The sequence below is a fragment of the Nelumbo nucifera genome, chromosome 8 (genome assembly GCF_055504915.1).
Source record: "Nelumbo nucifera cultivar China Antique chromosome 8, China Antique-T2T, whole genome shotgun sequence".
NCBI classification, from domain to species: Eukaryota; Viridiplantae; Streptophyta; class Magnoliopsida; order Proteales; family Nelumbonaceae; genus Nelumbo; species Nelumbo nucifera.
Window position 1 is genome coordinate 22481425 of NC_142656.1, and position 24112 is coordinate 22505536.

The following is a 24112-nucleotide window of genomic DNA, read 5'->3' on the forward strand; positions in this document are numbered from 1 at the left end:
TTCCCTTTTTACTTTTTTTTTATGAAAAGAAAACTAGCTTTTTTGGTTCATTTACTTACACACCCTATCCTTAATTTAGTTTGCTTTACTAAAACCTATCCTCTAATTTACATTTTACTAAAACACCCCCAGTGGTTTGCAAATGCTTTACTTAATCAACCTTCCGTTAGAATTCTTTTGTATTTTTATCTAGGCTTAAAATATGTAGAAAATGTGAAATGTCATGGGCCAAGAGTTTTTTATTTCAAACTAAACCTCCCTTCCAATTATAACTTTGATGTGTAGTGCATGTGATATGACATATGAGAACTATTGAGGGACATTTTTAGAATAAAAACATGGGCCCATACCATTTCACATTTCCAACTCGTTTTAATAGGTCATGTGACCATTCCAAATAGGAACATAAATGGTTTTTTGAGAGAAGGTTGATTAAGTAAAGCGGTTGCATACTATAGGGTGTGCTTTAGTAAAAGGCTAACTAAAAGGTAGGATTTAGTGAATACATAAAATTATAGGAGTGTCTAAGTAAATGATCCTTTTTTTTTCACTTCTATGGTATTTTGGTATCGCCTGCAAGCAAAAACTCTTATCTCTTGAAACATGTACGTTGAATTCGTAGTGAAAATGTGTATCTGGATTTGCATGCTTTCATATTGTTTGCAAAGTTTTTGCTTGTAGAGAATTTTATTGCCCTTGTAGGTGTATCAATGTGAAGTGAGAGCATTGTTAATCTCAAAAAGATTTTGAGCTTTAATGTACGAGTTAATTTGGGTTACGCCATGGCCTCGTTCATTTTTTTTTTTGTAAGTACTCATTTATTTAGGTAAATACATTTATTTGGGTAAATGTTGCATGGGAAACACTTATTTGATATTGTTTTTTATTTTCAATGTAAAGTTATACAATGACTGTTTTATTCATAAAAAGGGTCATAATTTGAAGGACAATATTGTCCCGCCATGTATTACTTATTAGGTAAATGAACTACTTGGGATTCTTTTTTCTAGGACCCATTAATACCAAAACACAAACACAAGTTTCTTTCTTTTCCATGGGATCCACCAATTTATCCGTCCCCAATTACCAGAAAACAAACGCCCTCTTAAGGGTTTTCTATTTCCTCCATTGGTTGGTTTATACCGTTCAATAGAAGTGCACTTGAGAATCCTGCATTTGCTTACGTATGTTTGGACTCAACTTGAGAATCCTGCATTTGCTTCAAGCAAAGACTCTCATGTATGTATTGCATCAATTGTGCACTTTGTATCTTGGATGTATCAATTTTTACCATTTGATCAAATTGCATAGAAATCAAATGGTCTCCATCCCACCTTTAGAAGGGCAAGATAGAGAATCGAGAATTGATCTGTAAACCAAATCTAGAAATAAGCTTATAAACCTAACTAGACCATTAGGCATTAGTTTGAAGGTAAAAGAATCCTATATACATGTTTAGTTTGGCTTGAAAGATCAATTAGAATAGAAACCCAATGATGGAGCAAGTGACTTCGTTTGCACATCTTCTATTACCAAGCTAAACATTCAACCAAGGCCCCATTTGGGACAAGCTCCGTTAATTGAGCTGCTTTGGATGAGAACTTATGTTTTGGATGAGTTATTCAGATTGTTTAGAATGCATGTTGGATTTCCAGATTTTTGCCAAACTGAGCTTCGAAAGATTCCATGTGGGACCCAACTTGAAATGCTAGAAACTGTTGTGAAAGATGGGGTCACTGTAACTTTGGAGGAGAAGCTCCGAGGCACGTCTGAAGACACTGTCTTTAGAACGTTATTTGCCCCCACTCAGTTTTACTGAGTTTGCTGTTGGGTTACAGGCAAATTCGTTCCCAGGATACAACAGAGCCTTGGGCGAGAATCTGCAACCAACAAAGTTGAAGAGTCTCCAGAGAAACCTTCTGTGAGACTGTAGCAGACCGGACTGAGAGAAAGAGAGAGAGAGAGTGAATTTCAAAATTGTGTATTTTGGAGTCTGATTCATGCTCCTTAAATAATTTGTGAAGAGGTATGATGAAAAGGTAGGTGTTGGTTTAAAGAAGGCACCTTGAACAGTCACAATTTCAAACATTGTGACTGTTTAAAAAGTTGTTAACAGTTGGTGACTGTTAACTTTGAATTGTGCCTCTTGATCACACCCTATCAAATCGTGACCGTTGATCTCATCAACGGTGATCAATGCACCAAAACCAGAGCCGTCCATCGCGAGCCACGTGGGTGCGAGCAAAGTGCGCCTCTAAAGCGCCTCATTGCGCCGCACACACGCGCGCGCACGCATTGCGCGGTATCGAATCCCCATACTCTCCTCTCCTAATTCTAAGAAGTGTAAATCAGCTCCTATTGAAATACTGAAAACAATCCTTGTAATTTTCCAATGTGGGCAAGTTCAAAAACTAGGTTTTGTAAGAGAAAAACTGATTTTTCAACCAAGTATGCAGGTGCAATTTCTCATGTAATTGACCAATCAAACCCATTGGATTTAATCTCTTATAAGATTAAAATCCAACAGAAACCAGGTCCCAAAATCCCTCCAAATGGGTAATAAGCTAGTTCATTTGCTTTGAGTTTGAGGAGCGCCGAATAATGTCTAAAGAAACTCAAGCAAATAGCCCAAAAAATGACAACCAAATTGAACTCTCAAGATTTTTCATAGAAAACATAGCTTAAAGGTTGTTTGTGTTGGGCCACTTTGGAATGTCAAAAGTAGCTGAGCTTCAATTTTTCAAAAAGGTTTTTTTGAAAAAACCCGAACTCAATCCGAAAAAAAGTCAAGCCTAATACTTTAGGCCTGAATCTGAATCCATGGACGTAAAATTATGATTAAACCTGACTTATAATGGATTGGGCCGGGCTAGCCCATCGGATTACCCGACCCATGAACAGGTGTAGCCTGGCTTATGATAAATGGGATGATGACAACTCTTACAAGCGGATTCCTTGGTTATTTGGTAAGTTGCTGGAGTTCAATCATAGCTCGTGTGACACATATACTGGACGATGAGGGGTGGTTCAAGCAACTATTCACATCATTTTACGCCTTGCGCTGCATGGTTTTAGAACCGGTTGCCGACTAGTATTGTTCGTCAATGGGGCTCGTGTTAACAGCAAATATCAAGGTAAGCTACCCTCCACAACGTCTATTGATGTGAACAACGGAATGATTCCTATCACGTTTGAAATTGTACTCATAGAGTCGATTAATGATTGTACTTGGTTTATGCGGCATTTAAAGGAAACATTACAAGACAATCAGGACATTGTTAAAATTTATAGAGATGGCAAATTGATCCGTTCCCGAGGGGCCCAACCCAAATCCTGCCATGAGTAATATATATATATATATATATACTAATATATATTATATTATACAATATAAAATAGTTTTAAGTAGGTTATAAACAATAAAAAATAAATTAATAAGTATACAAGTAAGAATGACCGGGGTGAGGCAGGGCAAAGTCAAGGATCCCTGGTTGATCCCCGCAGGATGAGAATGGGGTTAGAATTTTTATCCCACCGAGATCTGGGGCAGGGAATTTGAATTTGGAGTTAGGTATGGAGTATGCAAAACCCATCCCTAGCCCCACCTTGTTGCCATTCTTAATAATTTTAGATGAGAGAATATCATGGTTTTTAAAAACAAACTGGTGATCGAACCGGTCAGGGGTCCGGTTATCGGTTCGAACGGTCTAACCATTCAACCTGAACGATCGGCCCGTTCTGATAAAAAATAAAAAATTAAAAAACGATTAAAACCGTTCAAACAATTGACCAGCCAGTTCAGTGGTTTATTGACCAAAATCAATGATTTTGGAGGAAAAACAATTTTAAAGGAAAATGAAACCGATCAAGTGACTGGTTCCTAGTTTTTCCAATCCAACCGTCCAGTCCAGTCCGATTTTGAAAATAGTGGAGAACACTATATGGGAGGCTATTCAAAAGGTATTTAACCTTGCATTGTACGCGTTTTATAAAACAGTTTGTTTACAAGCTAATGAATGCATTCAGGTCAATGTCCAAGTTTTAGGCTCTTCTTAAAAGGCTAGGGATGTTAAGCCCATAAGTTGCAAATTGGATGAACAATAGTCAACCGATGAATTGGTCCAATGCAATGTTTCCGGGAAAGAGGTATGATCATATGCCATCAAACATCTCGAAGACATTTAATGGATGGATTTTAGAGGCACACTGAGGCAAAACAACTAACTTTAAAATTCGTCCGAGGACAAAAATGATTGAATATCAGCAACCCAAGAAGAGGGTACTACACTGCAGTCGTTGCCGTAACATAGAGTACTGCCAACGAACATGCAAGGCACCGCTAATTTGACACTAGGACATGTACGGAAATACTTAGTCATTGTATATTATTTTCAATTATAGAGAAGTTTACTGCGTACACCGCAAAATTCTGAAATTACAGCCCCATAATTTATTATTAGTCTCCTATAAAGCGCATCCTGTCCGTCAATTTGACATCAACCAACGGTCAAAATTTATTCTACTTTACATTAAAGCTAAAAAATCTGAGGTGGGTTTAATTATAGCCGTTAATTATACATAATTCATTTGCTGTGCAAGGATATTTAGATGAACACCCTCATTCCTAGGGGTGTCAATTGGACTGGATTTGATTTAATCCGATTCAGTCCAATATGAGTCTATTACAAATGGACCTGTTCAATCCAGTCCAATGAATATTTTGGACTGGTCTAGAGACTGTTCAATCTGTTCAAATTCCTATTAATTTGGATTGGTTTCAATTCAAACCTGATCCATTGATACCTATGTTCTTGTCTTTTATCAATGGACCAGATATTAACTCAATCCAATATAAATTTATTATGGATGGACCAGGTCCAATCCAATATGTCATATTGGTCCATCCAATCTGTCCAAATTCAATATGTCTTATTGGTCCATCCAATCCATCCAAATAGATTTGATTTGGACGGAGTACAACCCAAAACCGATCCATTGACACCCTATTCATCCCCAACCAACTATTAGGTATGCTTTTACCACAAGAAGTTGGGTTTAGTATGGTTTTGCCTTCATCCTAACCCAACCATCTAATGCTTCAATACAAAGCCAACATAATGGGCATATATATAGTTTCCGAACTTAAACCAACCCTATAGGGGTTCAGCTTGATACCAATCAGACTTTCATATGTTCAATTGTATTTTTTTATAAGGCATTTGAAAACTCAAGTTAAGATGGAAATCTAACCTACCTCTATTGGATCTCCAAATTGCCCAGCACCAATCAGGGCAATTGTTTTAATCGTTGATTGAGTTTAGGGAAACCCAAATTTAGTGACCAAGGATAGGATAGGGTGGGGTGGTATTTGTCCTAATGTTCTTAAAACCAATCCAAACCAAAACCGTTTTGACAATTGGTTTTTGGGTTAGTGGTTCGACCATCTGGTCTGAATCAACGATTCATTGCAATTTAAAAAATAAAAGTAAAAATAGTTGAAAATTATTGTTTGGGTTGACGGTTTGATTGCCTAGGTTAGTGGTTGCTGACCAAATCAACGGATTTTTGCAAAAGAATGGTTCAAGAGTGAAACATAACTGATTGTCTAGATAATTTTTTAGGCTCAACAGTTCGATCCTTCAGGTTAATGACAGTTTATAAACCATGACCTGTCTAGCCCACCCCGAGCTTGACAGGTTGACACTAACCGCTCAATAGATAATGTGTATGATATATTAGTTTATATTATCTTTTATATTTTATGTATAAATATTATAATATGATACCTATAATATATATTATATATAATATTTTATATTTCCTTTAAAAAAGAAAAATTATATATTATGTATTGTATAAAGTAGATTTCATATAACACATAATATTGTATAATCTATGTTTTTGAACCATTGTTGACTCAAATGACCATTTGGCCCGAAAATTCTCTAAACAACCGATTCCATTTCACCCCTGAATCTTTCATTTTCCAAAAAAACATTGACTTGGTCAACGATTCACTGACTCGGGTGATCGAACCATCAATCTGTTTTACCCGAACAATGGTTTTTGGCCATTTTTGTTTTAATTATTATTTTTAATTTGCAATGAATTGTTAATTTGGACTAGATAGTCGAACCACCCACCCAAAAATCGGTGATCAAAATGATTCCAATTTTGAATTGATTTTTAAAACATTGGTATTATCAACCTAAATAAATATAAATATTTAATGAAATTTAATACAACTTTATCAAACAGTACATACCACAAAAATAATGATTATGATGGATTTAATCTGATTTAACCCAATAGAGAATGACATAGGACTCCTTCTAGCTCAATTCCTTACAAAAAAGCCTATGCATCACATTAGTCCTAACTACTATTTATAAATAGCATAATATATAATATATTGTCTATATACTTGTCTTGAAAATTTTTGTGCCCGATGGAGGGCCTGGGCTCATGCTGGGCCTAATTACAAATGTAATTTATAAATTTATGGTAAAAGATTGAATCTCATTCCCTATGTCTAAGAATTAAGCAAAAGTAAACAAAAGTCATAACAGCCATTTCACTCAAGACACTTTGATTAATCATCATTGCGTGCTGGGTGTAAAAGGTCAGCTGCAAAGTTCAAAAAATTAACACATATCGATCTGTATTGACTGATATATATCATATCGGGAGCATTTCAATATGCCCTTATAGAGGGTAGAGAAATCTTAAACCGGCTCTCCCGAATTGGATTTGAAAAAAAAAAATAAAAAAAGTAAAAAAAAATATCGATACTATCCGATACGAACATATCGATATTTAGAACCTTGATCAACTGTATGTAGCTTTTGCTTACTATTGCTATTTTGTTGTTACTGTGTTATGTATATTCATGATCAGCACCGAGCCAACCTGAGTGAATGTTTAGGGACAGCTCGGTATACAAAGGATTAATAATGTTTCACATTCATACCTAAAATATTGGATAAAGAATTGTAAGGAGTTGAGTGACTAAAGAGGGACTTTGGGTGGAATTTTGTTGGTGATGAAAGTCTATTATGTTAAAGTTTGGTGTTACTTTCTTTAAAGCTTAAGATTTACAGAGAGCCCTTTGGGAAAACTTCAGCTTTAATTGAGTTGTTTTCACCGAGCGGCTTTGAAGAAGAACCCATTTGGAAGGGCTTCTTCGTTGGAGGTGAGGTACCTATGTTATGGATTTATTTAGCTGTACCTTTGGGAAAACTTCAGCTTTATTTAGCTGTAGTGGTTGAGTACCTATGTTATGGATAGGGGTTGAGCTGAGCCGAGTTGAACCAAATAGTATGAGGCTTGAGTTTGATTTGCATAGGAGTAAAGGCTCAAATTCGGGTTAAAATCTTGAACTCGAGCTTGATTTGAGAAATATATTTGATAAAAATTAAAAATTATATATACAAAATATTTTTTATTTGATATTTAAAAAGTAAGAATTATAATATTTTTATTATATATATATATATATATATTCGAGCCGGTTCACGAGCTGAGCTCTATTAGGCTCGAATTCGGCTTGTTTATTAATCGAGTCTGTAATCTGGGCTCGAGCTCGGTCAAAATCGAGCCGAGCTCAAGTAGCTCCTGAAAAACTCAATTCGTGGCCACCCCTAGTTATGTAAAAACTACATAACTAGGGGTATGGGATCAGAGGACTTTGCATCAGGATCTCTCTACAATCAATATGGCTGTAATTGTTTTACTGCTTTGGCGTTTCTATGAGAACCCATCGTCAAAATGGGCCATAGTCCTTCGAGGTAGAGGTATAGGTACTTGAATGGTAATTCATTTTGAGACAGGACTACTAAGTGTCCATTTAAAGAGTTTGAATGGTCCCACTAGGGGTGTCTTACACTTCAGTTAATCAAATTATGGGCAATTTTTGTAAATTGAACCGGTATTATTGGTTTTTTCATTTCTCCAAATTGAAATTAAATCGGTACCACCAGTTAGCCAGTCTGTTGGTTTCGGTTTTTGGCTGGTTTGATTCTTCAGTTTTTTTATTTTCTTATATTTATGATATATATTATATAAATATATGTATATTATTATATTATAAATAATGAATGATATATAATATATTTATAAATATAATATATGTATATATTTATATATAATATATAAAAATATGTGACATATATAAAATATACATATAATATAAATCGGTTGGTTCGATTAACCGCATTTTCCAGTTCGGTTTTTTTGGTTCAATTCGATTTTTTGGTTTTTCATGGACACCCCTTCTCCCCACATAGTGCCCCATAACGAGTGTTGATTGATGAACTGTCATTATTGAAGAAGCAACTAAAACTAGTTTTAATGGAAAGTTTATTTCTCAGCTCAATGCACATGTTTTTGTGTGTGTATGCGTTTTTGGCTTTTAGAATTTTTCAGCAAACATAGCTTCATGGCTTTCTATGTGAAACCTACCTTGCAATGCTAGAAATTGCTGTCTGAAAGTCCTCCCAAATGGGCAATAAGCCCGTAAACCATGGGATTCACTTGTGGAGAGAATTGTTCTAGGGGATTCTGGATCTGCTTGTCATAGAGTTATCCTCACACCAATCTCACAGTACATCCCAACCGCACTTCAGGAACAGGAATATTTCCATTCTATGTTCTTTTTCGTGGAAAGATGTTCCTAATACATGGTGAGATGTGCTGTGAGGTGCATTCTGTGAAGAGCAAATCCCAAATAGTTCTAAGGTGCTAAAATGTTCTTACTCTGATAAACAAGTAATAGTGCATCAATTGATGCGGTTAAGATTCCAACCATTACGCCTACGTATGGTTGATCCCACTAATCAGGCGGTATTTGTCAAAATTGAAATAAACCTCATTGTCTACAATGTTTTTTCCCAATTGGCCTTCATTTATGCCTCTCAACAAAGTGGCCTTTATTTATCCCAATGCTATTTATCAATTACTTTTTTCAAAGCCAAGATGCACAGCAATGAGTCATCGGTAACAAATTTATTTCAATGAAATCTTCTCGTTTAGTTCCACTTTCCAATGCTAAAAAAACTTGTTTGAATTTGAAAATTTTGAGGTTTGAAAATTGGAAAATGGAACTATTAGTCGAGACCAAGAGAGAGAGAGGGACTATCTTGGAATTATAAGTAGTGGTTTATAGTTCTCAATTCTCAAAGAGTCCCACCAACCCAACTACCCAAGCATAGTTTAACGAGAAAATTAATATTAATACTAATGCCTATATATACAACTCAATCACCCAGTTTCATTTCTTATGGTTTAAAAATCAAACCAGAAAAAAAAAAGAAACCCCACCAATCCACCATTTGTTTGATACTTTGATCCTTCTTCAACTTCAAGCATGTATTCATCCGTAGTGAACATCCAAGGTGTTGGCGTTGAGACCACAGTCTTAAACACTGCATCTTCACTCGGGAGCTTCATTGAGTTAACAATGAATTCTTCTTTTGCCGACATGTACACTAACACCAGGCCGGTTGTTGGCCTCGACATTGAATGGAACTCAAGCTCTCCCAACAGCAAGGTTTCAATCCTGCAACTCTGTTCTGACACTCGCTGCCTCATCATACAACTTCGTCACCTGGGTTGCATTCCTCTCCCACTCATGCGCTTGCTAGCCTGCTCTCCTGGAGTCAACTTTGTTGGTGTTGGAATCACAGAAGATGTGTCCAAGCTTTGGAGGGATTATGGAATTATTTTTGAGTACACTGCCGTCCATGAATTGGGCCCATTGGCTGCAAGGGTTCTCAACAAGCCTCATCTTACTCGGGCTGGGTTGGCTGAGTTGGCTCGGGAGGTTGTTGGGCTTAATGTGGAGAAGCCAACGAGTGTTACTCGATCTAACTGGGATGCTACCTATCTCAGTGCTGAACAGATTAAGTATGCCACTATTGATGCCTATGCTTCATTTTTGATTGGGAAGAGATTGTCGGGATGAGCATTGGAGCTCTTGGGAGTCAGTTTCTTTTTCTTTTTTTTTTTGTTTTTGTTTGATTTGATTTTGGGTTGGTGGTTTTGGGAGTTTTTAGGTTTAGGTCTATCTTTTGATTGAGGTTGTGATTGTTTGGACTGTTTTCTTTTTTTTTTTTCCAGAAATATTCAGTGTGAACTTGGTCTGCTGCTTTATGAGATTGGTGTTTTAAGGGGCAGCTTAATTGAATCGAATTTGAATATTATTTGATTTGATTCGATTAATATTAAAATTTTGACCATTATAAAATTCATATATATATAATATTTAAATATCATAAATAATTAATAGATTTATATATTTACATAAATTAAAAGATTATATTATATAAATATTAATTCCATAAAATAATTAATCGGTCGAATTTAAAATAAATTAAATATTCAACTGTTTGAATTGAATTCGGTCTGTTTACACCCCTATTATCCAAACTTTCCCTTGTCTGCTCAAACTATCGAATTGTTTCCTTCAGTCTTCAGATCACTGACACACTTTGTTCGTTTTCATCTAAATGGGCTTTGGTCTTCCGCCGTGGGCCTTGACATTGAATGGAATTCGATCACAATTCGCTGTTAGGCTTGGGGTTTGACATTTATTCCTGTTCCCGGATTAGCCAAAATTCCGGCCCATCTCGTCCTAGTTACGGTCTGCGTTTGGTTGCAGTGGAATCTTATTTGGTTGGAGGCATCTATTGATGTAAATCAACGTCCAGAGCTTACAAATCAATGGCTAAAATGCATATCCTTAGTAAACTTTGGACATTGACCTTTTAATATTTTTGTGAATTTTTAATCTTTTATAAATATAAGAGTTCACATCAGCCCCGGCAAAATGAGACTGGATCTGTTTCCTCGCAAATGGGCGCCTCACATGCTCATTCACCATGCATTGAGAATATCTTTCGTGAATAATAATTAATAAGTATAGGAGATGTTCCTAATGCATAGTAGGATGTGTATATGAATCGCCTGTGAAGCGTCAGGTGTGAAAAGTAGATCCGGTCTCTCACAAAACGCCTTTCTCATAAAAAACGCCCTACATGTACATTTCAGCGTGCATTAAGAGCATTATTCGTACTTTGCATTGGGAGATTTTCCAATACACGGTTGAGAATGTGTTGTGGGACGTTTTTTGGATGCATTCTGTGGGGCAGATGTGAATAGGAATAAGTTGGGTCGTTGGGCTGCGCCCGAGGCATAGGACTGGTAGCTGTGGTCTGGGGCTTTCATAATTTGCTATCATGCTATGGCCATCGTGTTAGAGCTGGAAATCTAGAAAATCATGGCCCACAGTTGGATTGATCCTACTGACAATAGTACTTTTTGGATCCATTGACCAAGTGACAAACGTCACAAGTGGCAGTTGATGATGGGCTTTCAGACGTTTCCACGTGATTGCGTGTCTCCACGGCCCAACCTGAATGTGTAAATGGACCGGGTACTATCACGTTGCGAGAATCCGGGTCGAGTTTGAACCCGCACTCGAACCCCTTTTACCATTCGATAGTCAATACTCGAGTCTCGATACAGACCTTTTCCGGACCTGTCCAGATCCGACTCGTTTCATGTCCTAATGATGCAATTTGCAGAAGGGAAGATTTCATGTTTAGATCTTCGAGAAAAAAAAAAAATCATGTTCTTCGACGGTTTCACAACTGGGGCGAGGACTTCAATTGAAAATTTGGTGCATTGGCGAATTTTCCTTGGTTCCTGAACTTCTGTTCTGCTCCACCGCAATTGAAGTAGTACCATCGCGCCGGCGCCGGCGCCGGTAACTCCTCTTCTCCGGTAAGTTCTGCTGCTCCCTCTTTTATTACCTGCCAGCCGTTTCTCTCTGCTGTTGAGTCTATCGCTTTCTCTCTGAGTTGCGTCGGGATTCTGTAGTTGTTCTGATAAGCCGATCTAGTGATTAAGGCTTCTTCGTAATTTGAGATGACAAGCAGTTTGTTGACTGGGCTCTACCTGGGTACTGATCTCTCAATTTCGTTGATCACATGTCAACAAAATATGTGTAACTGAGTTTTTTAGTTAAATCATTGATATATTTACCGTTATAATGTGGTTTGCTCGCGGTGAATGGAGATGGGTACCTAAGCTCAAAAGAGTTGAAGGAAATGAAGAAATGGTCTTTCTCAATTATCTGTTTTAGCTATATATTTTCAATAGTTATTGATTTTAGTTGCAAACATGAAATTAGTGATGTTCTTTTGCATTCATAGATTACAAAATTTACTGTTTTCTCCTTCCAAACGATTGATCCAATTGAATGTGAAATTTGCCTGGTCGATAGGAATATCTGAGAAATATCGCGGAGTCTTTTGAATAAGAAGACAGGAACTCACTGAATTTTTACTTCCTTGAAATAGAGTGCCCAAAGGTGGTTGAATACATAGGTAGTTCCATGATTGGTGAATTAACGCTTGGGAACATGTTGCCTTTAGCTCATCCTTTGCGTACTCAGATACCCTACCTCCTATTGACAATATGAGAATATCACAAAACACTGTAGTAATGAGATGAACGCTCACCTTAACTTCTTTACAATGGATGCCTAACCATCTGACAATGTGGCAGTATCTCCCCATTTTCCACTTTAGGGCATTGATTTATCAAGATATTGTTCTGTACGTTTACAACCAAGTCAATTGCAATCATGCACCATTTATCTTCCAACTCGGTATCATTCATACAACAGTTTTGTTTTCTAAGCATTCTCCACTTTGTAGTTTGTACTTTCCACAAAATCTTATAGAAGCCTATTTGACTCTTTGCACCTTTACTAGGACAAACTCCCCATGAAAACATTATCCTGTTGCACTTTGTTTGGGGACTTGGACAGACAGAAACCAAGGAAACATTTGCTTGTAATTCTCAATTGAGTTATTGTTCTTCCCGACTTTAGAGTATATCATGAAGAAAGAGAATGGGTTGAGTTAAAATTGCAGAAAACAAGGAAGATCAGTGGCACAAATGTTCTCTGGTTCTGGATCAAATGGTGTATGGTCCCATAAACATAGAAGAAATCTTCAAGATTGTGAGGTTGGGAAGTTAGAGGAATTGCTCAGTAATCTCCAAAATTACCAGCTGAACAGTAACAGTGAGGACGGCAGAGTTTGGAGGTGGAATAAATCTTGACGTCTCTCAGTCAAATCTATGTACAGTCATAACAAATCTGCTCCTATTAACTCCCCCCACATATCTGTCTGGGTGCGTAAAGTTCCATGTAATGTGACCTTCCTGGTCTGGACAGCCTCTCTTGGAAAATGTGTAACCAAAGATAAACTTATCAAAAGAAGTATAAACCTTCCATCCACCAACTGTTCTCTTTGCAGTTATGAATTGGAAACTGCAGATCATCTCTTTATGCATTGGCATGTAAGCAGGCATACTTTTGGCTCATCTTCTTGCTAGCCTCCACTTGAGTTGGGTCTTCCCAAAATCTACCCATGACTTCCTTAACAGTTTGTATATTGTTAGGCTGAACAGAAGAGGCAGACTTGTGTGGCATTTGTTTCCAGCTGGCATCCTTTGGACCATTTGGATGGGAAGAAATTGCAAAATATTTGAAAAGATGCACTCACACTGTTTGGATTTTTTTGCGAGGTTGTTCAAGAATGTACAATCACTCACTGTATTGAGAGTCTCTCCCATTTATACCTCATAAATACAAATATACTTTACCTTTTCTTAATAACAGAATGGGTTAATTTTCCTTTGCCTTGCAGGAGGTTGCTGAGAAGTCCAGAACTTCATCCTCTGTTGTTGTGTGTATTTATACGCTACTTGAATGTTAGTATTATGTTATTCTTATGGTAACTGAGCGGTGTTGAGGATGGGAGTGACAAGTTGCATAAAGAAGTGGATCTGAATCTCAAATATGCTAATTTCGTTCTTACTTTAGCTAAGGATTCTTCTGGATAGGGTTTGGTGGTCGATTCTCCTTCACAAGGGTGTGGGGGGAGGATTTGGTTTTGGTGGGAGGGGCAGGTTTAATTTTGCATTCCATCAATCTCATTTTTGGAAGAGGGAAGCTATGGGTGAAGCAGAGGCGACACCTCATGTCCATAGTGCTGTTTGTCATGGAAAGTTTGATATAGAGATATTTAGGATGTTGGTGATTTGGAGGATGAGAGGATTTCCGTCTCATTATTTGGTTCTCATTAGTGAAGGAACTATAGGAAAATCTTATAGAACTTCCACATTATTGGATAAGGTGGAAAAGGGTGTTGGAGAGAGTTGAGGATAAAGGGCCTCTTCTGGATGAAATTTCTCAGATAAATAAGAAATTACTAGTGAAGCAGATTCTGGATTCTGCAACATGGAGTTAAGGTAACAAAATCCTTGGGGATGTTGTTCTTTGTATGTGAAGTGTATGTGCATTTAATTTTAGGGAGCTAGAGGGAGCAAGCTACTAAATAAGATGGAAAGAAGACAGAGCAGTTTGGTGAGATCATGCCAATGCTGAATCCTGAGGAGGTTGCTTCAGAAGGGAGTAAATTTCTCTATTGGGATGTGGTGGAACCTATCCTTATCAGGGGGAGAGGTTGCAGAGAGACTGACATCCCGGGGTGAGGAAATTTGAGTGAAGTAAGTTGGCAAGCACAATAACGAGAGGGGTTAAGAAGTGAAGAGTCTCTAGTGACTTAACAGGATGGAGGTTGGACACTTGGATGCATTTTGTTCTTTGGGGTGTTTTGAGGTCTGGTTCTTTTCTCTGGTTGGAGCATTTGATTTGCTTCTGGTTAGCATCATAGTAGGAGGTTTCCTTTCATGGGAGGCTGTAAATATCATTTTTGGCTTCAGTTTTCAGTATGTTTAGGGGGTTGATTTTGTATAATGCTTAATGTATAAGGCATTAGAGCTGGGGTATGGTCATTTTCTTCCACTCTTTGTTCCTTTTAGAGGTCTTTTCCTTTCCTTTTTTTCCTTCTTCCGTTTATCTTATTCATCTCCTATGTATTTCTTTTCTTTTATAAAATTTTGACATTACTATAAAAAGATGTAACTTTTAGTGCTTCTGCTGCCTCTCAACAACTCCCCGTTTGCATGTTCATTGATATGCTTGAGATTCTTGTGCTCTTCCAGCTTAATACCACTGAGTGAGTCTCTGTATATATTCTAGGTCTTTTCTTGCCATTGCTAGTTGCAGTTAAATTTCATTCTCTGGCACGACTATTTTATTTCACCACAATATGTAAGTACTTTAATAATAAATATTTAAGAGGAAAAGGAGGTATTCTATCACAACACAATACCATGCATAGGGTAGGGTAGTCTGTACCAAAGGTTTTGAAGTTTATCTACAGTGGCCTGTAAGGAAAATGCCCTGGGTCTTTTTCTGTTTGTAAGTGTGATCTAGATGTTCATAGATGAGGTCAAGTCTGAATTTCTTTAGTTATCATGTTGCATTGTCAATCATGGCTATGGAGTTTGTATTGTATTGGGCAGTGAATGACTAAGAGGACTATTCGAATCTTCTGGTTGCATTACTTGATCCTGGTTTAGAAGTTGTTCAGTTGTATGGATCAGTTATTTTTCAAGAGCAATTTGAACTTGATATTGACTTTTGGCTGTGTTTATGTTTGTAGGTGATTTATCTGATGAAGCCTTGGGCTAGGATTTGTTTGTAAAATCATGGTGAGATTTCATAATAACCAGAGAAATCATAGACTTGCAGTTTGGTGTTGTTACCAACATCTTTATGAGACCCTGAAATTGAATCATCTAATACTTGAGCATTTATTTTTCTAGAATTATCTTATTGGAGCTTTCAAACCACCATGTAACATTTCAGTTACATTTGCTGATGGAAGAACTCGGAAACAGGTACTTAATCAATTGCATTTTGTATAGTGTTCTTCCCCCCCCCCAGTTAAATTTGTTTTCCATATCAGAAATAAAACCAGTAGCTTTTTTTTTTTATCAGCAAAGGTAAATTTTATTAAACTCGAGGTTACAATTCTGTGGGTAAGTTTCCCACTTTCATAGGATTATCCAAAAACAGCTAGACTGCAGTCCCCAAGCCCAGCCTTGCAATTTAGCCCAAAATAATTGCTGCCTATTTGCCTCCTGTTCAGCTAATGCATCTTCCATGGCATTTGCAGTTCTTTTCACCCATTTAAAAGTAACACTTAATTCCCTTGTTAAGCTTTCAATTTCCCTGATCTTTGTGTTTGTAAACCCAACTAGTTTGGCTGTGAAAATTTCTCCAGGAAATAACCACCTGGTAGTCCCCTTCCACTTAATAAAACCAGTAGTTTTTGTGTCATAGCGACCAGATGTGCGCCCAGTTTGTTTATTTATTTATTTTCAGTTATAAGATCGAAAGAGTTAATTGGTGATAATACGTTAAGACTAAAACCCTTCTTCTCTTGGAATAGAAAGAAGACCTATGGCCGATGGCTGACTATCCCCTTTAGAAAATAAAGGTAGTACAGATACCATATCATGCCCATTTTTTCCTGATCATAACTTAAATTTATTAAGAAGGAAATACCATGTAGAAAACAGTTTCACCTACATGGCCCAATGCACATGTAGCACTGTCCCAGAAAAGCAACATCCCAACCCCAGAAAAGTGCAAAAGAGCCCTAGGCAGGCCCAAAAGAAGTGAACACAAAATATCCACTGTGGCACTGCCCAATCCAACCTAAAAACTGGGAATTGGCTTTAGGAGCCAACAAGCTCAAAGCATTAACCTTGATGTAACAGCTTCGATCCCATCATCTTTAGAGAATCCAAAGAACCACTCTTTATCACAATGCTTTTTGCCCTTTCTGGAGTCCTGACCATTCCTTGACTTGTGGATCCCAACTTCCTCCTCTGCCCTTTCTCTAGTTGGACCATCTGCTAGGGGTGTTAGCTAACCTCCAAACCTATCTTAGTGAGCTGTTCATTCTGGTTTCTAGCCTCCAAACCGAAACCCATCTACTTCTGGACCCCTTTCTGTGTGTAGTGTCTTAAGAGTCCATGACTTGTCTGATTGGTTCCTCGCCCACCTTATCACTGCCATAAAGTTCTCTGCCACTTGTGGTCTCTGTAGATCAAGAGAATAGCCTAATTCAAGGCCTTGCAATAATGTTGGAATCTTTATTGCAAGTCTATCTTTTCCCGGATGGATTTGAGAATGTAGTTAGCAATTCTACTGTTGAGACTATGAAAGTACCCCCAACTCTGGGAGGGCAATGTTTCCTTAATGAAAGGCTACTGAATCTGTTATAGGGTCACAAACCCTTGATGATTGTCAATAGGCATTCCTCTAAATTCCCATACTCAATGTTCTACGGTTCTACCCTTATTGCAACTAACCAAGTCGTGACTTCTGTTTATGCTTTTTCCTTATAAAATATTCTAGCATTCCCTCTCTCAAATACTCCATGGAATTGCTTCTCTTCTTGCACCTCCACATTACCTTTCCCCTTTCAGTTCTTGAAGGAAATTGATGCCAGAATATACATTAGATGGTGGTAACCATCTAGAATTAAACTAAGGTTCAAAAGTTTTCCTAAGCCTTAGTAGCAGGAGAACGAAAAAGTCTTTCTGTGGAACTAGAGCATATCACCTATGTTTGATCACTTACGAACAATTGCCAACTAAAGGTTCTAAATTTTGGTGGGTAGGACCAAGATAGATGGCCCTAATTGTGAAGGATCGAGCATTAGAAGCATTTCTGTTTGCACTCATAAGATAGACGAGCATGAAATTCAAGTGGTGTAAAGTATGGTTTATATGCTGTTTACTGTTTTTAAAGCAAGGGAGGGGGGGGGGGCTTATATTAGGTTGTCTAAGACTCTAAGGAGGTTGATTCATCAAAAAAGACTCCAAGGAGTTTGTCTTGTTGATGCCTTCCCTTCGCTTTTGTTCTGGTGGTGAAACATTACATAACAGGAATGAAGATTGGCTGTCTAAGACTCTAAGGAGGTTATCTTGTTAGTGCCTTCCTTTCGCTTTTACTCTGGTAGTGAAACATTACATAACAGGAATGAACGGTGCCAATTTGTTCTTCTACCATTTTTGAGCTTGCCTTAATTGTGAACCTCAATCCCAGATGGAGGGTTGTATCAGGTTTGCAGCTGGCATTGAAAACCCTACTTCAAATTCTTACGATCATGGATAGAAAACCCTACTTCAAATGTTGTTGAATAAACAATCAATCAATTTATTTTTCCTTTTTCCCAATAAGACAAATGTAGAGAGAAGTAAATCTGATATAAAGAACTTGATTAAAGTAGAAAAGAATGAGAGAGAAAGAGGAATTCAGCAGAATAGAATAAGAAGAGAGAAAGAGGAATACAGCAGCCAGCTAAGCAAGAACTTGAAAGAACTTATAAAAGAGGTTAACAGGCCCATTAACATACAAAATAAAAAACATACTACTTAAACATAAAAACAGATACTAGGGCCCATTCGGCCTAGTCTCTCTACACTCCCCCTCAAGCTGAGCACAGATGTCAATCATGCCCAGCTTGCTTTTTAACTCTTAGACAACTCCACCGGCTTCCTCTTTTTAGATCACTTTTCTTAAGGAAGTGGTCCCCACTTAACTTATTTTCAACCCTAGATACAATTGTTGCCTTTCCACCTTCTTCTCTCAAAACAAATGTGGTTCCCTCTTCTCCTTTATTGAAATCAAACCCCCTTTTCGATAACCTTACTAGCTTAGACACCTGGGTCAACACCCTTTCCTTTTCCAAAAAACAATTCTCCCTCCACTTGGTGACTACAAACCTTTGCCACCTTAACACCATCTGCCTCAACAATTACTCTTTTGTCCCTTGACTCCTTCACCTGACCTTTCAACTTCTCAAGCCCCTTGAAACATCAGGCATCGAAATTACCTGATTGCCCTCCAGCTCATTGTCTTCTTCCCTAAACCAACCTTCCATCTTCTCCTTCCCCTCTACAATGTTCCCCTACAACTCGACCTCCATTGCTCCTCTGTCCAAATCTGCACAAGTCCACTTTCTCTCTCATCAGGTGAATGCAGAGACATCAAATCTTCCCCTTCTACTATAACTCTCAAATCATAAATCTCCCCTGCAAACTCAAACTCGATTACTGTTGGGATACTATTCAAATCGTAAACCTCAATCAACATTCTCACTACATCAATCTTCTCCCAAATCCTATTCCTGTTGTCAAGTTTCAGAAGCTTTCCACAGCAGTTTCCAACTGCCCTAAATGTATGCAAGCACCAAACATGAAGAGGAATTCCCAAAACTCCAATCCAAACTGTTCTTCTCCTCCGACCACTGTTGGTCGCCCCTGCTGCTGGAACCACCTCCTTAAGTGTAAACCACAAGAACTTTTTGCTCGCCTTAAAGTTCAACACCCAATATGCTGCATCTTTATTCTGAAACATAAACAACAGCTTCTGCTTCCTGTAAAGAGACTAGGCTGAAGGGGTCCTAGTATCTTCTCTTGTAATATCTTTTCTTTTATTGTTAGCTAATGGGCCTCTCTTAATGGGCCTGTTATTTCTTTTTTGTTTAATCTCTTTATGTTACTGCCTAGCTGGCCGCCCACTTAAGGGCATACTTGTCATTACTCTAACTTTAATTCTTAATAAAAAAAGGGATTAGAGGAGAAAGGGAAGATAATTCGATACTTCTTCTTCTTCCTTCTCTTTTCGCCATCTTCTTCTCTTTTGTTGCTGCTCTTACTTCTCTTCTTCCTTTTTCTTCTAATCTTCAAATTTACACCTAATATTTGAGGACTGATTTGAATCTTGGTATCAGAGCAGGTCTATTTCCTCCTTTTTTTTCTTTCTTCTTTTCCCATACACCCTTAGATTAAGAGAGTGTATGAAGAGATAAATTCTCTATGGTACAGAGGATCTCTGGTCTAGTTGGTAGAGGGTTTGGAGAGTTTAAATCTAGTTGGATATTGCCAAGAAGCGATGCTGTTCTGTTGCTGCCCAAAACCCTAGCCGATTAGAGATTTTCGAAGGTACATGTAAAGGTGAAGCTTGGGTGTGGCGCTCTGTGCTTGGGAGGTGTCTTGCGACTCCTAAAGGAGGGCGGTTCAGGTTTGGAAGAGATTGGGAAGGTCTGGTAGGAGCGGCTGCATTGTCTCTCTTCCTCCCCAACAGCTGGACGGAGTAAAACCCTTGTTTTCAAGCATTTGGGTTCTGGTTTGACTTCAAGTAAGTTTATATAGACAAAATTTCTGGTTCTTTGATTTTCATTTGATTAATGGAGCCATACGGAAGTGAGTTCAAGCAAGTGCCGGTTTCAGGCCTTGGCTCAGTAGATTCCGTTTTGACTGGTGTAACCACAATCAAGCTAGATGGGACAAATTATCTTGCTTGGGCACAATCTATAAGAATTTATGTCTGTAGTAGAGGAAAACTCGGGTATCTCACAGGTAGTAAAGTGAAACCCAAAGAGGCAGACCCTGAATTTGAAAAATGGATGCAAGAGAACTATACTGTCATAGGATGGTTGGTCAATTCTATGCAACCTCATATAAGTCAGCATTATCTCTGGATGTCTTCGGCTAAGGAGATATGGGACAGTGTTACTGAGACCTATTCACATAAGTTGAATGTAGCCAGAGTCTATAAGTTGAAAAGTGATGTGAAGAACCTAAGTCAGGGGGAGAAGAGTGTAGCAATCTACTATTCTATACTGAAATCCCTATGGCAAGAAATTGATGTTATGGAGACAGTTGTATGGGAGAGTAAGAATGATGCTGAAATGTATAGGAAGTTGGTGGAGAGAAATAGGGTGTTTGAATTTCTCACTGGACTCAACCCTGAGTTTGACATCATTAGGCAAAATATCCTGGCCAGAGATGAGGTTACTCTTTCCCAGGCATATGCTATGATAAGTAGTGAGGAGCGTAGGCGGCAGGTTCAGTTGTAGGGTCCACCTACAGAACACTTTGCACATGCTGGAATAAAGCCAAAGGGTCCTACTAAGAAAAAGGAGCAGATATGTGAATATTGCAAGAAACCGAGGCATACAAAGGACACTTGCTGGAAGCTTCATCCTGAGCTTCTTCCTGATAGGTTTAAGAATAACAACAGCTCTAAGAAGGGCAGTCTGGTAGGAAAGCCTAAGACAACTAATGTTGCTACAGTACCTGAAGGAGGAAATAAGGAGAGTGAAGAGAAATCAACCTTTGAGCAGTTGGCAGCAATGAAGGCGGATTTTGAAAAGTATGGGAGGCTGCTAAATCACTTGGAAGCTACTGTTTCTTCATTTCACTCTTCGAACAACACATCATCTTCATCAGCATTTGCTCACTCAGGTATTTGTGCTTCTGCAAATCATGCTTCAGTTTCAGGTAATCATAAAATCCCTTGGATTATTGATTCCGATGCATCAGACTATATGACCAGCCTGTCTAACCTCTTCTGCTCATACCATCTTCTCTCTGGCAAAGAGAAAATATCCCTTGCTGATGGGTCTCTTGCTCCCATCTCTGGTAAAGGAGATATAAAGACCTCTGACACCCTTTATTTATCCTCTGTCCTTCATGTCCCTAAACTTAACACAAACCTTTTATCTGTTAGCAGCTTAACTAAATCCATGAATTGCAGCATAACCTTTTTTCCCACTCATTGTGTTTTTCAGGACCTGCAATCTCAGAGGATGATTGGGAGTGGCCATGAGGCGAACGGAATATACTTGTTGGACACACCGGATTGAGCTTTGGGGCCACCTCATGGAGTTGCCTTAGAGTCAGTTTTGTCAATCTGTTAACAAAATTTTGTTGTGTCACTTTCAATTTGGTCATTTGTCGTTTTCTACTTTGAGTCATTTTGTTTCCAGATATGTTTAAGGGAGTGTCTTTATCGAGTCTTCATTGTGAGTCGTGTGAACTGGCAAAGCATTGTAGACATTTCTATTCAGTAAGCAATAAAAGATCTCTTTCTCCTTTTCATATTGTTCACTCTGACGTGTGGGGGCCATATCATTTGCCAACTATGGGGGGTTACAGGTACTTTATCCTTTTTATTGATGACTATTCTCGTTACACTTGGATTTATCTCATGAAATCCAGGGATGAAGTACCAACTATTGTGCAAAAATTTCATGAACTCATCCTCACCCAGTTTAACACTCGTATCAAAATATTCCGTTCTGATAATGCTAAGGAGTATTTTGAGAGAAGCCTCTCCATCTATCTTGAAACTTTTGGGGTTATTCATCAAAGTTCTTGTTCCTACACTCCACAACAAAACGGGGTGGCGGAAAGGAAGAACAGACATGTGGTTGAAGTTGCCAGATCCCTCTTGTTTGCTTCCCATGTTCCTATAAAATTTTGGGGAGATGTTGTTCTTACTGCTACTTTTTTGATCAACCGTATGCCCTCCCGGGTCCTTGACTTTAAAACCCCCTTTAGCCTTCTCTTCCCGGATGTGGATATATTTTCTCTTCCTCTCCGTGTTTTTGGGTGCACTTGCTATGTGCATATTCACAGTCATCAATGGCACAAGTTTGAACCTAAGGCTCATAAATGTGTTTTTCTGGGATATGCTTCCGCACGGAAGGGATATTGCTGCTTTGATCCAGTTCGTGGCACCCGTTTTTTATCTCGGGATGTCACCTTTGCTGAGTTGACTCCTTTCTTTAGCATTCCTCCTGAGGGGGAGAAATCTGAAGAGCCCTTTGCTATGTCTCCAGCTATTCCTCTTCCCATTCCTCTTGAGTCCTATCATGAGGTGTCTATTTCTTCCACTGGACCTACCTCCAATATTCCTATTCCTCCTCCTCCTCCACCTCATTCTCCTATAATTCCTCCTCCTCTTGTTCTCCAAAGGTGGTACTAAAGGCAGAGATTCAGACATGGGCAGGTTGTTTCCACTCCCACAGAAGAGCCTCTTGCTCCTCCCATCATTTTTGAGGTAACAGGTCAGCCTTCTTCTAACCCATCTACAGCTTTCCCAGACCTTGACCTTCCTATTGCTCTCCGCAAGCGAAAGCGGAAGTGTACATCCCATTGTATCTCCAAACACCCATCTTACAACCTTCTCTCTCCTTCCTACTACTCTTTTCTTGCATCTGTTTCTTCCCATGTGATACCCAAGTCCGTACCGGAAGCCTTATCTCAACCTGAATGGAGGGATGCTATGATGGCTGAACTGGATGCTTTGCATAAGAACCATACCTGGGATATTGTTGACTTGCCTGAAGGGAAGGAACCAGTGGGTTGTAAATGGGTGTTTACTATTAAATATCACTCTGATGGCTCGATTGAGAGGTTTAAGGCTAGGCTGGTTGCTAAGGGCTACACTCAAATGTATGGCATTGACTATCTTGAGACATTTGCTCCTATCGCTAAGATGACCTCAATCAGGGTTTCACTATCTCTAGCCGCTACTTTTGACTGGCCCCTACACCAGTTTGATGTTAAAAATGCCTTCTTGAATGGAGACCTGCATGAAGAGGTCTATATGTCTCTGCCTCTAGGGGTGTATGGGAAGGAAATGCAAGGCAAGGTGTGTAAACTGCAGAAATCTATTTATGGTCTCAAACAGTCTTCTCAGGATTGGTTTGAGAGGTTTAGGGCTGCTCTTGTCTCCTTTGGCTACACACAAACTCAATCTGATCATACCCTGTTCTTGAAGAGAAATGGCTCTCTGGTGACCTTCTTGATAGTTTATGTTAATGATATTGTGGTCACGGGTAATGATACTCAAGAGGTCAGTAAAGTAAAAGGATTTCTCAACTCTGAATTTGAGATCAAGGATTTGGGAGATCTTCGGTATTTTTTGGGCATTGAAGTTGCTAGATCTAAGGATGGTATCTTCATTTCTCAGCGTAAATATGTCCTTGACCTCCTTGCTGAGATTGGTAAACTTGGAGCTAAACCAATCTCCACCCCTATTGATCATAACCACAAGCTTTCTGCTACAGATGGTGAGCTTTTATCTGATAAGGGGGTGTTTCAGAGACTGTTTGGGAAGTTGTTATATCTTTACATGGCTCGACCAGATATTTCCTATGCAATAAGTGTTATTAGTCAATTTATGCATTCTCCCAGAGATACTCATTTAGTTGCTGCAGAAAGGGTTCTGTGTTAGTTGAAAGGTACTCCAGGGAAAGGTATTCTATTTGCTAAACATGGTCACATGAAGCTGGAATCTTTCATTGATGCTGATTGGGCAGGA

The 24112-nt window shown here is 38.5% G+C and overlaps 2 protein-coding genes across 2 annotated transcripts in view; both read left to right on the forward strand.

Annotated features, from left to right (window-relative positions):
* Positions 1–9364: 9364 nt before the first annotated feature.
* LOC104609199 (3'-5' exonuclease) lies at positions 9365–9961 on the forward strand. The gene has a single exon (XM_010275453.1). It carries the CDS (start codon positions 9365–9367, stop codon positions 9959–9961), a length of 597 nt encoding a protein of 198 aa, XP_010273755.1.
* Positions 9962–11588: 1627 nt separating this feature from the next.
* The window catches only part of LOC104609106 (vacuolar protein sorting-associated protein 26A), a 42470-nt gene continuing 29946 nt past the window's right edge, over positions 11589–24112 (forward strand). The window contains exons 1-3 of the mRNA XM_010275328.3: positions 11589–11781; positions 15582–15630; positions 15745–15819. Of these exons, the coding sequence (XP_010273630.1) occupies positions 15628–15630; positions 15745–15819 (78 nt within the window). The 5' untranslated portion in view covers positions 11589–11781; positions 15582–15627. The remainder of the gene's footprint in view (positions 11782–15581; positions 15631–15744; positions 15820–24112) is intronic.

Coding starts and splice junctions, on each gene's coding strand:
- LOC104609199 (XM_010275453.1), top strand. CDS start 9,365: ATGTATTCATCCGTAGTGAACATCCAAGGTGTTGGCGTTGAGACCACA.